General features: G+C 43.4%; 2 protein-coding genes across 4 annotated transcripts; both read right to left on the bottom strand.

The window, feature by feature from the left end:
- Positions 1-222: 222 nt before the first annotated feature.
- Positions 223-3,766, bottom strand: LOC120825478 (N-acetylaspartate synthetase). 3 transcript variants are annotated; one of them, XM_078080565.1, is made up of 3 exons: positions 3,353-3,766; positions 2,933-3,012; positions 223-2,397 (listed from the first exon to the last, which is right to left on the bottom strand). In XM_078080565.1, the coding sequence occupies exons 2-3, from the start codon at positions 3,003-3,005 to the stop codon at positions 2,030-2,032; spliced, it is 441 nt and encodes a 146-aa protein (XP_077936691.1). In that variant the 5' UTR covers positions 3,006-3,012; positions 3,353-3,766; the 3' UTR covers positions 223-2,029. The 3 variants fall into 3 exon arrangements, with proteins under 3 accessions (XP_077936691.1, XP_040043040.2, XP_077936690.1); XM_040187106.2 differs by having other exon boundaries at positions 2,933-3,094; positions 3,353-3,707; XM_078080564.1 differs by lacking the exon at positions 2,933-3,012 and having other exon boundaries at positions 3,353-3,707.
- Positions 3,767-11,604: 7,838 nt separating this feature from the next.
- On the bottom strand, positions 11,605-15,080 carry LOC144383379 (reticulon-4 receptor-like 2). The gene is made up of 4 exons (XM_078080560.1): positions 14,817-15,080; positions 14,066-14,292; positions 13,680-13,913; positions 11,605-13,522 (listed from the first exon to the last, which is right to left on the bottom strand). The coding sequence occupies exons 1-4, from the start codon at positions 15,007-15,009 to the stop codon at positions 12,659-12,661; spliced, it is 1,518 nt and encodes a 505-aa protein (XP_077936686.1). The 5' UTR covers positions 15,010-15,080; the 3' UTR covers positions 11,605-12,658.
- Positions 15,081-17,339: the final 2,259 nt, after the last annotated feature.

Raw genomic sequence — 17,339 nt, 5'->3', positions numbered from 1 at the left:
CAAATCTGCTGAACATGCCGTTTTCACATCATCATACTGTTGAAACCCGTTTGGTTACTCAAGTTGTCCCAGCCTAAATTATTATTAGGAAAACGTTGTGCAATGGGATAGAAAATTAATTTTATGTGCACTCTTAAGCTTATTGCATTATCATTATGGTAACACCATGTGTATTTTGGGCAACACTGGAGACCATGTCTATAATGCATTATAAGCATACTCTTTTTATGCGTTATATTCTAATCATTCAATTTATTTAAAGCAACGATTAATTGACTTAATATCACACTTTAATACATTATTAGGCATTAAAAAGGTTATATTGTATTACAACTATGGAAATTATGATTGACATTGATCCTTGCAGAAATGTATGTTAATGAGTGCTTGTGACTGATTATACAGATGCTTGGTACAGTAAGCTCATTTCTGTAGATCAAAACAAAACGATGGTGATGGATCGCTCTGGAACAATGCAAGCAGGAGGTACCATTTCAAAAGCTGTAATGCGTCCATTCAACAGCTCTGCTTAGTCATGTTCCTGTGCGAACGTCACAAGCTGTACACAATACAGCTAAACAGGAGTGTCTCTATGACGCACACCGCCTTGAACATAACTCATTACGATGGTCACTGCCAGTAAATCCAGAGATGCACTGAGGATGCACTGTGTGCAAATGTTGCCTTGTTCTCCTGTCCTTCCAGAAATCTACCCCTCAGAACACTCTGGACCACAGTGGCAGCATGTGTACCCACATTAAATGCAATTTTTAGGTTTCATAAAATTCATGAGAAAAATAAGAAACATCTTTATTAAATTCATCTGTTCTGCAAAAACTATTGCTATTTCCTGGCACTATTAATTTTTGCTCAATAGCAAAAAATCAGATTCTATCAGCAACTATCAATAACCAACCACCAGCTTCCCCTGTGTGTGTGTGGCTCTCTTGTACCCCGTCACATTAAAAAGAGGGTTCATAACTACAAGTGCTGTACTAGAACACCAAGTATGAAGCTGCACGTGTCCTCGTCACAATCAACAGCGTTATACTGTGCATACAGAAGATAGTGGATCTCTTTCGGGGTGTTAGGTCATGGATGTCCATATAACAGGGTGCTAGTTTGCATAATCACTTGTTTTATTATTTACCTGCAAGCAAAGGGTTTAGCTGAACTGAATGGTTCAATTAAGTTATAGCAGCTGTTAGGGTACAAATAGTTGAGTTTGAGTGTGGATGGCCATATTCTTTTATAAGGACTTAAGGATAAATAAAATCTAGAACATCTCCCTCAACTCTTGAGGATCGTAATGCTGAGCGAGTAAACTGCAAAGAAACTAAGAGGAAGTGAGGAGTTGACCAAGCTGGGATCACCTGCCACACCCTCCTATTATCTCAAATGACCAGTTGTGTTTTCAAGATGATTTCATATCTCCCTCAAGAGGCCCAGACAGAGGATCATGAAGAAGAAGCATAGAGAAAGCATTGATGTGATGCTGCATAAAGAGAGTCAAGGCCCTTACAGGCTTTATGAATACGAGCAAAGCAACAGTGTGCATTAAAACATAATGACCTGACAGTAGCGATAGTTATGTTTTCATTGGCTTACCAAAGTCCTACACACTGCCCTATTAAGAGGAAGACAGATTGTTGCCATGTTAAAAAACAACAAAAAACTGCAGTGGAATGCTGGCATGAGATGGAGATTAATTATTGTCTGTATTGTCAAAGCCAACCACACTGAACCAAACAAGTTTGGTGGTGCTTTAAGATTGAAATAAGCATATAGATAGATAGATAGATAGATAGATAGATAGATAGATAGATAGATAGATACTTTATTGATCCCTCAAGACGGAAATTTAGTTATCACAGCAGCATGTACAGGGAAGAAAATAGAATAAAAAGATACACATTATAAAAAGATAAAAATAATAACGTCCCCCATCGTAATTTTTCACATATATTTAAATCTTGTTTAGCTGTCCTCACTCCCACTAACTCACAGCTGTCCATTTTCAGTGATCTTGTCACCTTTGCACATCGAGTTTGTAGTGATGATGACGGACCCGATAGAAGATCCCTTCCGGGAGGCCACGCCTCACCCCGGGAGTGACGTACCCGTCAGTGAACCCCACCAAGCGGAAGCCCAGACGCCGGTAGAGTTGGTGGGCCGGGGACGTGTACGACGTGGTTCCGAGGACAACGGAGCGATATTTGTGAGCGACAGCGAACTCCACGACCTTTCGTCCCAGCGCCAGGCCGATTCCACACCGCCGACAGCTCCGGTCGACGGACATCCACCGCAGCTCAACAGCGCCTCCCGGCTTCTGCTGGCCGACCGCTGCAACGATGCCCACCACTTTGCCCCGCAGCACGGCCACCCACAGACGGGAATCTGAAGCGGAGGGCAAGGTCACAACGTTAAAGGATGTGAGAAAGGAAAATCGTTTGAGTAAAAAAAATGTTTTTGTTTTTTTTTATAGCTCAAAGCCTTCTTGTTCAAGGTTGCAAGCTACACTCTTACATTTAATTATTCACTTTTATAGAATGCAAAGGTTATATTTCAAAGCACAACTTTTCAAAGTAATAACCGATGAAACTGATGAAATTAATATCAGTGTATTGTTACAATTACAAGAATCAGGAGACGAGAACAGTTTTAGTTTTTTTACCGGGGACAAGCATTAATAAGTGTCTGTGTCGTTATTTCACACACCTTTAACTCTTTCGTTAACAAAAGCATTAGTCTATATTTTGGGTTTAATACGTCACAATCCTTATTGATATATTAAGACGCCATTTAGAATGCTGAATCTCAGCGAGAAAGAGACGACAAAATTTGGAGGAATTTTCTTTTGCCCCAATTCTACCATATGCACCATAACAGTAAGTTAGAAATAGTTAACATTACACATTATAAAATGATATACTTGATTTCATGTAGAACCCTTGGATGTCTCCCATGTCTCTGCTGCTGGCCTGCTCCAGGTAACGATGGATCATGCGTCTGCTGTAGAAGTAGCGCCCATACAGTAAAATGAGAGGAAGGAGTACAATCACCCACCAACACACGGTGATGACAAAACATAGAACTGCAGAAGGAAAGATGGAGAAGACATGAATGTGAAGCAAATATGTGATAAGTGGTAGCACATCCGACTTTTTCTGTGGCTGTAAAAGCCTACAGAGTGCAAAACAGAACAAAGCAACATAATGTAATACTGTGAAAAAAATACTGTCTGAAAGATTGAAATACATCATACTAGTATGTTTGCACCTACCACCCGACACGTTCTTCTTCCAAACTGCCGAACCAATAGCAGAAAATGTAATTCACACAATAATCTCACCGGTCATCGCTGCATACAGCAGGAGGCTCTCTGGGTGGTGTCTCAATCCTCTGAAAGCAGTGTCGGCCACCATTTCCATCATCCCATCGTGAAAAAGTTGCTGCACTTCCTGTTTATCCGCCGGCTCAAACTCACGCACAACTAGATTTTGAAGTCCATTTTCAGCTTTTTGCCCCCTGAAATACTTTTGGACATCCTTTTGCTGTATTTTTTCCTCCATATCAAACTGTGATTTGGTTGGAGAGGTTGCAGTCACTGGTTGCTGAGGTCCAAGAGATGGAAGAAACATGTCCCTACACAATCCCTGCCAGTTCTGTCAGTTGTGCAGACGTCTCCGTACACTATCTGTCATGATCTGACTTGGCTTGGAGGTGTGTTTCAGGCAGGGCGAGCAGGTTTTCCCAGTTACCTGGGCGGAGTCTGGTGGCTGCCTGCTGTCACACCTGTCCTGCATATACAATCGTCAGGAACCCTTCTTAAGGAGCAGCAGGAGCACCAGTCTTCGCCTGATCGTTTTGCCCTCCTAGTGGTAACTTGGCTAGCTCTCACCAGAGATTGATTTTCGAAGAAAGAGGTTTTGTGCATTGACCTTGTCCCCGCGTTTCAGCCTCGTCCCAGCCTGCATCCACCTGAGCCTGACAGATTCCCTGGCTTCCCCTCTCGCCCTACGCGGCTCGGGAGAACCCCCTCCAGCCAGCCGGATCACTGCCTCTCCCTCCAGTGTGGCTTCCATCAATTGTATTGCTCCTGCTGCCCGGACCCTTGTGCCTGCCTGTTTCTCCAGCGTCTCCCCCGGCCACGGATTCAGCGCTGCCTATTTAAATCCATTTGCTGCCGAAAATAAAATCTTTTTTATCCTCAGAATCCTGCGTTTGAGTCCCACCTTTGTTTTGGCCGTCACCCCGTGACACTATCTCTGTTTTGAGTTCGTGCCTCAGACGCTGTGCAGTGGTTTTTAGAGAGTTTGTCAATGCAGGTCCCCTCAGATAAGATCCGCTACCAGGGACGGCCCTTACACCCTCCTTATCAGCCCCCTATGTGAGAAGATGTGGAGCTCTCAGCAGAAGACACAACAGACGCTAGCAATGTCTGAAAATAATGTTGCACAAAACCTTTAGTAGCTCCAGAATTAACTGAAAAATTTACTTAACCAATCTTGTAATTTCTGCTCGGACAGGACACAGAAAAGTTCTAGGCGTCCCAGCATATGTTGTTACTGGTATGACAGCGGAAGCTTTTCACTGTCAACGTCATAAACTGCACTGCAACCTTTATTATTGTTTTAATGTCTGTTTTTACTTAATTGTTTTTTTGCTTGATGTTTGGATGGTCTTATGTGAAGGCCTTTTGAGAGGATATCCTTGTTGTTGAAATGTGCTATACAAATAAATTTGCCTTTCCTCTCCTTGTGAAATGATTCTATATTTAACATGCGATAAAGCCTTTTGGGTGTGATACTGGGAAACGATGCTAACACAAATGTGGAGGGAAGCCTGAATCTGGGACTAAAACCACAGCTAGAACATTGACTGCATATATCCTACAAAACCTTTAGTGAAACACGAACACACAATACAAATGGATACACATAGAGCTCTCTTTGTAATGTCAAACTATAACTCATTATATATAGCTTTTAAAATGTCCCTGCAAAATACCGAACCACAAACACAAATACACCCACTCATTTTCTCTTCTTCATCTCTCATTCCTTTTTGAAATGTACATATTGTGAACACATGCTGCCGCCCACTCTATGTTTTAAACACTCACTTTTCCTGATTTTACACCTATAACATTTAGTGAAATTTATCTAACCATATTTTTCTACATGGTACTCCCCTTTCTTTTTTTTGAAAATGCAATATGAGAAATAATTAAAAATGCAAACCGCACAGAAAGAGATTTCTCAACACCAGTGTAAAAACATTGAATATGATATTTATGAAATGCTTGCAAGCATGGACAAGAGTTGAAACACATAATACAGAAGTCAGGAGGTTGCTCAAAGCTTTCCCTCTACAGCTTTGAGTTGGTGCAAGGTGACTCGGGGGAGGGGGGCACAGATTAGGACTGTGTTTGGCAATTAGGTTTTTCAGTAAGGATCATACTGCTGAGGCAATACAGAAACACAGAAAAAGACTGTCGGTCAAGTGTCTATTCAATAAAACTCCAAAGCAAAGCCGTGTCCCCAGGCGGTTCCGGAGGCATCGAACTCGTTGAAGCCGTTTAAGATTTCAGTCAGTAATGTTAATTTCTCTGCTCTGCCTGGAAAGGAAGAGAGAACTGGACAAGAGCCAGGTTCATAGCCTGTTCAGAGAAGAGGCAGTCCTCTCACTTACACTGCAGGGAAACAACTGTCCTTGTTATAGTTGTTAGCGAGAGCTGCACTGAGTCAAATCCAGAAGGGTCTGGACTGAGTGGGCTCCACGTTTTTGGGGGCCTTTGTCCTGGATGCCTCTGGTAAAGTCGTGTTTGCTGCTGCAGCTCTTGCTTCAGGTGACCATCAGTTACCGTCAACAAATGATAATAATACACAGCGATATGTTTGCTATAGTTTTGACTCCAGCACATTGTATTAGAAGACAAGCAATCAATGAAGTCTTTGGGGGTCCACTTGCGGTTTCATATTAATATAACATCATGCCAAATAGCAGCATAGTCATCAGTACTCAAGCCTCCCTTCTTGTGGCAGTAATGCTGGGTTGAGCCAGGATCCAAGAAATATGTTGAGTTACAAAAAATTATTGAAAACTAACTTCAGCCGACTAAAGACAAAGATTCCAACAAACAACACGCCGGAAAAAAAACACACGTCGGGTTATTCAGCCACAAGTGATTCGTAACTCACTGATCTGAGCTCTGTGAACTATTACATACACCTTTTCTTCCATCCAAACAATTATTTGTTAGAGATGCTTATACTTTCTGTGGTAATACATGGCAACAACCTATAATGATTTCACTAATTTACCTAGATATAAAAATGTTCCTCCTACACACTTTTCTGTAAACAACTTCAACCACAGACAACATCAGAAATAGGATGAACTCTGTGAACCTCTGAGAGTCAAATGGACATAACATTATTTCATTGTGTTGCATTTAAAACCATTTTAAACATACTGTTACTTCCTTTTAGAGCAGTTTAGGACACAGCAAAACAATTGGTTTTAGAGCTCATTGGCATGTCTGCTCTATGTGTATTTCTATACCAGGCCACATTATCAACAGCATGAGAATCCATTCACTTGTTGTGAATGTTTGAAACACAAAATGGAAGCCGGTCTTCAATTGAATAGGAAAGTACAGTTTGTCCTTTTGAACGGTACTGTACATGTATTATACAATCCGTGTTGCATGTAGAGGGTTTGTGCGAGTAGGTTTGTGTGCGCGTGTGTGTTTTTTGTGTAGGCGCTGTCCTGGGTCCTGAAATGCAGCAAAGAAGTTGGACAGACAGTCGGGCTCAACAAAACCAGATCTTCCAGTTCATGTTTACACAGACTAAAGTTTTTACAAGCTAACATGCTAGCAAATTATTTTGTATGCACAGTCCATGTAATCAATTGTATGTAATGTGATTTAATGTGTTTATTGCACATTTTGTCAAAAAATGAAAACGCTTGAATTAAAACGCTTTTGGAAATAAAGTGCAAAGATTTGAGATTTACTTGTGACAATTTCAAACAATGACTTCTCTTATATCTTTTGGAAACAATTGGGTTACAAATGACTGAATATTTTGTGTGTTGCTTTTATTGTTTATTAATCAAATATGACGAAATGAGTACAGTAGAAAGATGAGTAGTGGATGACTGCTGCCTGAGGAGACGTCTCTGTGACGCAGCCAGTCAGTGTTCAAAGAGAACAGAGCTGAACGTAGCCGAGGACGACTGGCGGAGGAGGAGAAAGAGAAGCAAGAACAAGTAAGAAAAGAGGAAGCTGAAGAGAGAACGAGAAGGAGGTGTACTCTGTTTCATTCTGTGTTGCGTAATGCAAGAAAGAGGCGGGATGAGGAGAAAACAGGTGCTAATGCTCCATGTGAGTCCAAAAAACCTCGGCAGCTTGAGGACAGCGAAAACGAAGGGCGCAGTAACTGTTTGTGGCTTGTGACGTAGTTGGTGTGCAACAGTTTTTAACCAGTGGACACAGATGGAAATTAGTACACAGAGGAGTGGGGACTGCTGGTTGGAGGATTAATGTATCGGTGTTGTGTCGTTATTTAAGAGAGATCAGTCTTGTCCTCCCTCTCAGTGTTAAGATCGGTCAAGCCAACAATTTACTGTGGCACAAACCACTGCTTCCTCAAAAACAATATGTGTCACAAGAGTTGATTTCCAAATACATGAGTTCATTTTCAAATGAACTGTGGCCGTGCAATAGGGCCTCAGCGGGGAAAACTTCACATTACCACAAGGAACCTGGAAGTCCAAATTGCTTTTCTTGAATACAATAATTAATTCTGTAAAAGGGTAGACGTATAAATTCATATATTTAGGTGTGGGGTTTTAGGATCACAGCAGAGTTTATGATGTATTCAAATATACACTGAAATGAAAATACCTTTATGTATTGGAAAACATTCACATGTCTTCAGGCCACCTGGTTTGAGAAAAAGTGACGAGTCTTTTGCAAGTAAGATTATTTTGTTCAGTGAATGTAAAGGGAGGAGGACAAACGTGCGTGGATCCCGCTTTCGTGATGCACTGAGGAACGTCTGTCTCCCAGTGGGCCTTTCTCGAGGCATAACGATACCAGCAACGCCGCAGGCTGCCAAGGAGAGTGCGTTTGCACGTGTGTGTGCGCGTGCACACTTAAGCCTTCCAAATGTTCTCGCCTGCAAAGAGATCCAAGTACATGACTCAGACGTCACACCTCTTCTGCTGCCTTCTTTCTGTCTCCCTCACATTCACACAAATACTCATTTTCAGCGCATTCTGTCAACAGTTTTCCATCCAATATCGGCATTAATGACTTTTTGCAAAAAAAAGGTAAATGGCCTTTGATGTGATTGTGCATGGGTATCTAGGGTGGGTAACGTAATAATCATCACACACGGCACCAGGTATCACCATAGAGTGTAAAAACCAAACCCGCTTGCATAATGCATGTTTTACATTCTTGGAGTGTTTATAGCTTTCACGATTCTTAAAACAATCCTATTGTGTCCAAACGATGTATTGTTTTGAAAAATGACATGTTCAAATATAAGCTAAGCTAAGATAAGTTAAAGATCCAAGATGGTGTTTTGGTCAGTGTACATGTGTGCATGCTTAGTATATAATTTCTTTTTAAGCACATAAACACACAGTGTATAACTAATATTGTATGCTGTATGATCTACAGTAAAACAGGCCGACAGGAAGTTCTAGTGAGTCCAAGCCCGGAGGAAGAGGACCGGGCATAAAAGCACATTTGACATCGTAGCCAAACGGCGGAATTACAATTTAAAGGTCCAACACGTAATGCCGTGGGGCCCAAAAATATTGTTTCCAACACAAATATACAAAACTTAAATTGGGAAAGGGACATTTGAGTCACAGCTGAGACATTTCTTCTGGTAGCCCTGGGAGCAAAGCACCATACACCTTGCTCTGTCCGTGTATGAATGAGAACGAGGCTTTTGATGGGTCCTTTCACCTGTATCCTTCATATCTAAGAAATAACTACGACTGTGTTCCATGAATGTGTACCGCATCACAAGTGGTTCGCTTATGCTGGATAGTTGCAACAACTAACCTTCTGCTCTCATCTCTTTGATATGGAAAATATTTTTGATCCTACCCACTTTAAGGACCAAAATAAGTAAAATAATAAGCGCACTGAGGGCCCTTTTTTTATTGCAGAAAAAAAGAAAATGACAAAAAAATATATATAGAAAACAATCATGAACAGAACAGGAAATGTATGGGTGGGAGATTAAAAGTGACATCTATTCAGTTTCCTCTGTGAATTAGTGAATGAAAATCAATGAAACAGATGGCCTCATATTGGAGGATATATTGTCAGAGAGACGGACTGAAAATTTGTGGAGCGCGAGGGCCTGACGTCAAGGGCGCTTCAGAGAAAGAGGGAATGTGTGAAAGCAGAAGCACGGTGACACAAAGGAAAGGAGATGCAAAAATCAAATACCCAACACATAACAGGGTGACATGCAAATTGCGTATGTGCTTTCTTGGGTGAGAAGTTGTTTGCACGATGGGGAATGTATCTGAGCGAGCAGCGTGAGGATTCAAGCTGTGACAAAGTAGTGACGCATTTGAACAAACTCGGAGCAACCAGCAGCGCCTTGCCCATCTTTTTTGGGTTACGTCTCATGTGAATAAATTGGGAATCATTCATATTCATCTCTTCAGCATACTGTAGCTTTGATATACATGTTCACATCCCGCCCCCGACCGTCTGATTGTTAAGTGACATGGAATTTCTCCAATCAAATCCACAGTTTACAGACGAAGAAGGTGCGTCATGGAATTTTTCTGCCATACAAAAGCTTGGAGGCCGATTGGAATGAGACGGATGAGCTGTCGGATGCGCTTGTTTCATTCCTTATATAGGCACGACAAGCTGAGTCCATCATGTGAGCTCCTTGCTACACTGTGTGATCCGTGCATGTGTTTGCGTTTGTGTTTGCAGTGTGAGTCTGTGACTTTTGTATGTAACAGCTTTCCGTTGGCTTTGTCGTCCGTCTGCTCAGAGTGAAGTCTGGTACCGACATACTGTTTGAAAAAGAGAACATTACATATTTTAACATGTTCTTTTCATTTTGTGAAAAGCATCTCTCTTCCTTTGCCTGTAAAAACAAACTTTTGCATGTGTTTGCAAATTTGCCTACCTGGTAAATTACTCTAAATTACTACAAAAGATTTTCACATTTACCAAAAATATCAACAAAACACAAACAGTTTTCATTTGAACTGTTTTCTCCTGAATACATTATATTAGTCCATATGATAAACAGTTTTTGTACAGTTTTCAACTCCACACTTCCTGTTCTCTTTTTTTTCTCCGCTCATCAGTTTCACAGTTGAGAAAGCTGGATAACTGCCTGGAAGACTTACACAATGGCACATGCCTGTCCACGCATGTATGTATTCATGTGCACGTTTGTGCGCGTGGGTGTGTGTGTGTTTGTGTGGAGGGTGTATCTGTGCTGTGATTGGTTTCACTGGACGCTCGCCAAGACGTGTGTCTGTATTCGTCTGTAAATGTATTCTTTCTTAATGAAGCGATGACAAAAGAATAAACATCAAATAAGCCAATCCGTCTTATTACTTACAAAACATGAGCTGAACGGGGAAAACGTCATGGCCACTGAAGAGCACCCAAGGTCAGTTTGACCGTCTCGCCAAAACTCAGAGAGACTAAACAGCATGACACACAAACTGTCCCTTATCATACTCAGTTATTTTCCCCTCTCAATCAGATTGAGTTAAAAGATTGTGTGAGGTTGTTGCTCTTGGAGCAAGGTTAACTGGCTTTGTGTGTGCGTGTACACTTCTCACATTACCTCCTACTCTTTCATTCCTACGACATCTCGGCCTTACGGCCCTCGCCTCTATTGCAGCGAAGGACCATCTCTTCCATCCTATGTGCGACCTTGAGTGGTGGACGAGGCCTTAGAAAACACTGTGCATATAGAAGGAGAAAACAGAAGCGGAGTTGCCATACTCCTTGCTTCCTAACAGACAACATGGGCACAGATTAATAACCAATGCTAAAGGAGAGCATGCCTATATTTGGTCACTTCCCCCTCCTCCCTTTTTTCACACTATTTCCAGAGCTCGCTCGCTCTAAACGCTTCTTCTCCTTATTTTTTTAAGTCTCTACATTAACTGATTCTCTGCTAGGTGTCTGCATGGCAGCGTTTCAAGTCTTAATTTGCCTCCTGTTCTCTCCGGCTCCATCCATCACCAGACTCTTGCTCTCTTAGTGAATTTACAAATCAGTCAATTTCCATCGTCTGTCCATCTGGCATCGCCCACCGATGAGTCGGTTGAGTGACAAACTTAGTGACGTATTTGCTCTCCGCAGAGGTGTTAGCTTGTGAATCCATTCATATGGACACACAAAGACAGATACGCATCAGAGTAGGAGCCATTCTGACTGTTTTTTGTTTTCAGTTGTTTTGTCCCGCATTCGCTATTTAATTTTGCCTAAAGGTAACATTGTTTAAGATGGCCGTGTGAAAAGAAATCTTTTTTAGTTAAGTTCAGCAGATATTTTCCCAAAGAAAACCATGATACAGGAAATGTTGTGTATAATTTTTTATCAAGATCATCATCTGCATCCAAGTCAACAATCTTTACACAGTAGCATATCAAAATGTCACAAAAAGACATCCCAAAAAAACAATCACTGACTTCCTCATCGGAAGCATTCTTTCCCCGTGGTTGCCTCGAACAAAACCACGTTTACAAAGAATGGTGCTGTGGTGTGAGGTGGTTGGATGTCACAACCCGCAGATGAGTGGATTTATTACTTATCTCCTGCAAATTGCTGCTTCAAGTGCCAGCACTGTCCTCTCAGCCTCGTGCTGTATTTCAACTGCCTATCTTCGTATTGCTGCATGAACACTTCCCCCCCTCCTCTCTCTCCTTCTGTCTCTTCCTCTTTCTATTGCTAGTTCTTGGAATAACCCTTCCCTTTCCTTTCCCTCTACCTATATTTGCTGACGTCTCTCCTGCAGTCCTCTTTTTCCTCTCCCTCCCACTATCACAGCATATTGGCTTCTCTTCTGTCTCATCTCACTGTGCTCTGTCCTGTAGAAGATGTGTGAAGATGGAAGTGATTGTAGTGAACCACCGATACAAAAGAACATTTTACATGACACTTTAAGTGGTTACAGTATTCTCATTACTGTGCTCTGATTCTAACAGTAATTGAATTAGCAGCCAGTTAATTTGATGCAATAATAGCAATAGTACTTAGAACTAAGTTGAAGTGACAAAATTCACAACGTCATTCACAACTGCTATCAAACTGCACTGAAACTAGTGATGGACTCCGCCCTCATATCCCTGATTGCAGGGAATCATAACGTGACACCATACAGGTGAGACACAGAAAGCCATACCTGTAGAGTACTGTAGATGTATATGAGCTTAGCTGAAAAAAATCTTACCAGCCCTGAAAGGTGTTACACCCTCTAGGTGGTAGATTCAGAATCTTACCGTCCCCCCATCTCCCTCGCTGTGCCTTAAGAATTGGCTTACAGCAAAGCGGGCAAAGGGGGCTTAAGAGTCAAACAGGTGTCCTCGCAGCCTTTAAAACAGGCTGCAAGAGGAGTTGTACTAACAGTTAAATTCAACCAAACAACAGGTGGAGGTTCTGGCAGAGGCAGAAAACAGAGGGGGCCAGTAGTGTGAGGAAAGACGGCGAGGAGGAGGACGAGGGAGAGGAGGAAGATGGAGGCAGGTCGAACTCAGGTGGGCACTCAAGCTCGACACATCGCAGGGTGACACCTGAGTCCTCATTGCCGTAGTTTTCCCAGTACTCTTCTGCGTCGAGTTTGGGCAGCGCCAGCTCTTCCTCCCCCAGCTCATACTTTTCTACCGAGGTGGTTTTGGATGGGCCTTTCCCATACAAACCAGCTTTGACGGTCTCGGAGGATTTTTCAAAGAGACCTTTTGTTGATGACTGGGGCTTGTTCTTGTGGAACCACCAGCGGGTTTTGGTGCTGAAGGTGGTGGTGGTGGAGCCAGCGATGGAGCCGGGGTCTGGCAGGGGGCAAAGGGCGAAATCCATCTCCCGCAGGAAGCGGAGGTCCTGGCTGCGGCGGTTGGAAGGAGAGGCGCAGATCATCTCGGACGAAGAGACACGGGCCTCACGGAACCACTCCCACAGGGCGCGGGCCTCGCAGCCGCAGGACCAGGGGTTGCCGTTCAGGCGGAGGAACTCAATGCCCTGAGTGTCTCTCAAGGTCTGGCTCGGCAGCTCAGCCAGGGAGTTATTGAAGAGGAACAGCATGGTCAGGCGACCGAGGTCGCGAAAGGCGCGGCGGTTCACCTGCCTGATGCGGTTGTCGTGAAGAAAAAGGCGGTCCAGGTTGACCAGTCCACGGAATACGTTTTCTGACAGGGTGCGGATACGGTTGCCATGCAGAACAAGCTGGCTCAGGTTGATAAGGTCGGAGAAGATGTCGTCCTGGAGGAAGTGAAGATTATTCTCCTGAGGAAGAAGTTTAAAGGAGGAAAGGGTTTTAGCATGAAAAAACAGACACATGGAGATTTGTAATATTTGGCACTGGACGTTTGTCAGTGTGTGTATCTGTGGGTGGTTACACGTGTTTCGGTTCATGCTTTGTATGTCTCTCCAGCGCCCCTACCTGTAGGTAGAGGAACTGCAGGCTGTAAAGATTATGGAAGATGTCATGTGGCAGGGCATTAAGTCGGCACCGATGCATGTGGAGGCTCTGGAGCTTCTCTAGTCCACGGAAGGCTCCCCCCTCCAGCCTGTGGAGGCTGGGATTGTGCCCCAAGTCCAACTCCTCCAAGTCCCTCAGCTCACTAAATGCCCCTGCCTCAATCCACGTGATGTTGTTGGAGAACAGCCACAGGACCTGATGCAAATAAACACATGACTTCAGCGATGATCACTCTTCTTCGTGGATATTAAGTGCGGAACTTTTAAAAATCTAAATGAAATAAATATTGCCTAAACGTTTAGCTTCACATCTCTCCTGCCAAAGTTGTTTTCCACAGTCCCTCTTACCTGAGTCCCGAAGCCAAAAGAACCGACTCTAAGCTCAGTGATCCGGTTGTTCTGGAGGAATACGCGCTGCGACTCATAGGGCACTCCGACTGGGACGGTGGTGAAGTTCTGCGCCTGGCAGCTCACGGTCACGGGCGTCGGGTAGCACACGCACAGATGCGGGCACGCCGATGCCGGACTTGGCTTGCCGAGGACCAGCCACACCACCAGCCAGAGGGAGAGACCGCCTGAAGGAGAGCAGGGAGAGACGAGAGAGAGGTGAGCGGATGCCCTGTCCGAGGTGCTGAAAAAAATCCCTTTCATTTGCGTTAAGCCGGCACAGTGAATGCAAACCCGTATAGCCAAAGCCGTCAAGTGTAGACATGTGAGATGTAATTACAGTGCAGTATTACATCTCACATGTCTACAATTGACGGCTTTCTGTTGGTACATGATTTGAGGTGAGGTTTATGCCTCACTTTTACGCACCGACTTTTACGCACAACATAATCACGAAAGAGTCTAAACTTAGAGGCTATTTCATTGCTTAAATACAAAGCCCGTGTTATATTCCACTTCACCATTAAACCATTTGAGTTTTAAATGTGCCCCCCTCTCCAATTTCTATCATCAATTCAATCGATGTCAGATTTATCTTTAGCAAGCTTTCTTTGACTAAACGTTTGGAATTTGTTTCAAAAGTTCAAAAGCATTACAGTATAGTCTTTGGCGTCCATGTCTCAAAAACCAAAGAAGAAAAAGGCAAACTTACTTTTGCAGTTTCGCATGATAGAGGATCGTCGGCTCCGAGTAATCGAAGAGGTGTCCATCCTGAACCAAAGCCCAAAGCGAGTTAGCCTAAGAGCCAAAGTAAAGCCTGCTATCTCCGCTGATGCCCTGGTTCCCGAGTCGGAGCGACTGAGAGTGTGCCCGTTGTTGGGTACCTGTGTCCCATTTATACTCATAAAACCCGGTATTGCCTACGGCAGTGGGCACGGAGGAATCTCCTACGTCATCGATTCGGGGTCATGAATGAATGAATGAGGGCGGTAAAAAAAAAACGCAAAGGGGAGGGCCGACCGCAGGGGATTCTCTTGGTGGGGAGTTTTTACGCTCGTAAAGATTGGTTGGAGACGTGCGCTCAGACTGTGAGTGGAGGAGATTTTCTCGACGCACATAGGATGAAGAGGGAGGGAGGGGGAGCGAGTGACAGTAGAATCAGAGACGGGAGGGTGAAGAAGGGGGGGAGGCACGTGGCCCGGTAACGATGACTCTGTGGAGGAGCAGAGAACGGGTAGGAGAAGAGCGCACAGCTCCTTTCCTGGCTTGTTCGCGCAGACTGTTATGGCCCGCTTCCGGCGCGATGCTGACAGAAGGATTCAGAAAATGGGCCTAGAGTGTTTGCCTCGGAAAGCAGGATGCCCCCAAATTATGAGTCAACCACATTGGAAAGGGGGAGTGCCAGAGGAGAGTCAATCAAAGCAACTGTGATTAAGTGGTCTTTGTTTGTTGGTACCAATTTCGCCGTTTGTATAATGACATAATTTTTTGATGATTAGATTCAGGTGGCTTAAAAAGCAAGAGTGGTTGGATGAGAATGTGATTTTTTCAACCATTTGATTAGATTGGAATAACTTTTAACCCAGGGACTGAAAGCATATTTCTCTGGTTGTATTACCCTGCTTAACTATTTTTAATTAGGTTTAAAATGGGTGAAATGGCTTAGTAATTGAGCCAGAAAGCAGAAAGACAGCAAAACACAACAGATGCACAGCACTTCAAGTCTGTTGTTTTCTGTCTGTGCCTCAAGCTGTCGTTGCTCTTGTCAAACCACCAGACAGCCACTTTGACAAGAATAAAGTGTGATAAATACTACTTGGTAGTTGGCCTTTTTGTTGACTGAATGCAATGTGAAGTACTTAGCTAATGAGTGAAATGTAATCCAAGGCAACAGCCCTGTTATTTGAACTACCGTCATGAAACTTTGAATTGTATTGAACCGGAAACGTTGTTTGCTTTCATTAATTCTGAAAACTTCCACTTCCATCAATGTAAGCAAATTGGACAAAATATTAGAAGCACTTAAGTTTAATACAGGATAAAAAAAATCACAGTTTGTATTATTTGCAATTCTGGATGTTTCCATGTCTCCTGTGCATATTTTGTTCTATTACCCAGTGACCAGTAATTAGTAGTGCTATAATAGCAAAAGAAAAAGGTCAGTAAAAAGGACTGACCTGAGGAACCTCAGTATGCTGACTAAAATAAAGTAAAGAATACGCTCTGAGAAATATATAAAGAGCCTTAGGGAGGCTTTCAAAATGGGATCAGCTTTTAAGGCCTCTCCAAAATGGTGCTCTTTGTTTTGCACATGTTTGGTTTCTCCTGTTTCCTTCTGCTTAATGTATGACTCATTAGCTTGTATCGATTATTGGTCCGTTTGCTCTTGTAATGTCTGTAAAGTGTTTGACAAGCAGCTAAGGCAAAGAGCCACAGAAGGAGCTACGCAAAGCTATAGATGCTATAGAGAACAGTTTCCTAAGAGCATTTTAATTAGTTAGACAGGCAATACTAAGAGGAGAAAAAAGCCATCGTCAAAAATGGAGAATAATTCTGTCTGACATTGAAAATAAATGGTAAATGATGCTCAGGTTGATATTCACAATGAGGTACACAACAAAAGCGCTCCCATTCATAAAACTGTATCACACGCAGGCGGCTCAGAAATAGTCACATTACACACACTTGTACATGCAAGCCTAATTTTGTATGAAGCCAAATGAGCCATAGGCATCATAAACAAATGAGTAATTGAGGAGAATCATTACACTGTGTGTGTTGTTGTTCCCTCAAACCTACTGCTTTGTCCTTATCTGGACTTGTGGACGAGCTTGCGTGCCCACTAGCCATCCGGGACCAACACCTCACAGGCCTCTCCTTTGCACACACCCACAGCACCAGCTGCATGTGCAAGTATGTTCTTGCTTTTCGTCGCAACTTTGTCGAAATGCCATCGCTGAGTGTCAGTCAATCGGTGTTGTGCCAGTCACCCACACAGCCGGTGCTGTGTAGGCACTGTGTCTCCTCAATGAGTGTGACGACCGCTCCGTCTGCTTTGTGTAATCCCCACACACAGATATAACAGAGGCTTCCCCGGGCCGCACCCACTCCAGCACATCCGCCTTGGGTAGCTGATGCACATCTGTCCCTCCGTCTTTATCCTGCTGTCCCTCGCTGTAAAAAAACTCCTTGCTGGAAGATACCAACTGGGCTGTGCGTCACTGCACCGACTACC

This window comes from Gasterosteus aculeatus, chromosome 9, assembly GCF_964276395.1.
Source record: "Gasterosteus aculeatus chromosome 9, fGasAcu3.hap1.1, whole genome shotgun sequence".
NCBI lineage: Eukaryota > Metazoa > Chordata > Actinopteri > Perciformes > Gasterosteidae > Gasterosteus > Gasterosteus aculeatus.
Note: the sequence above shows the minus strand (reverse complement) of the source record. Positions and strands in the feature narration are given on the sequence as shown.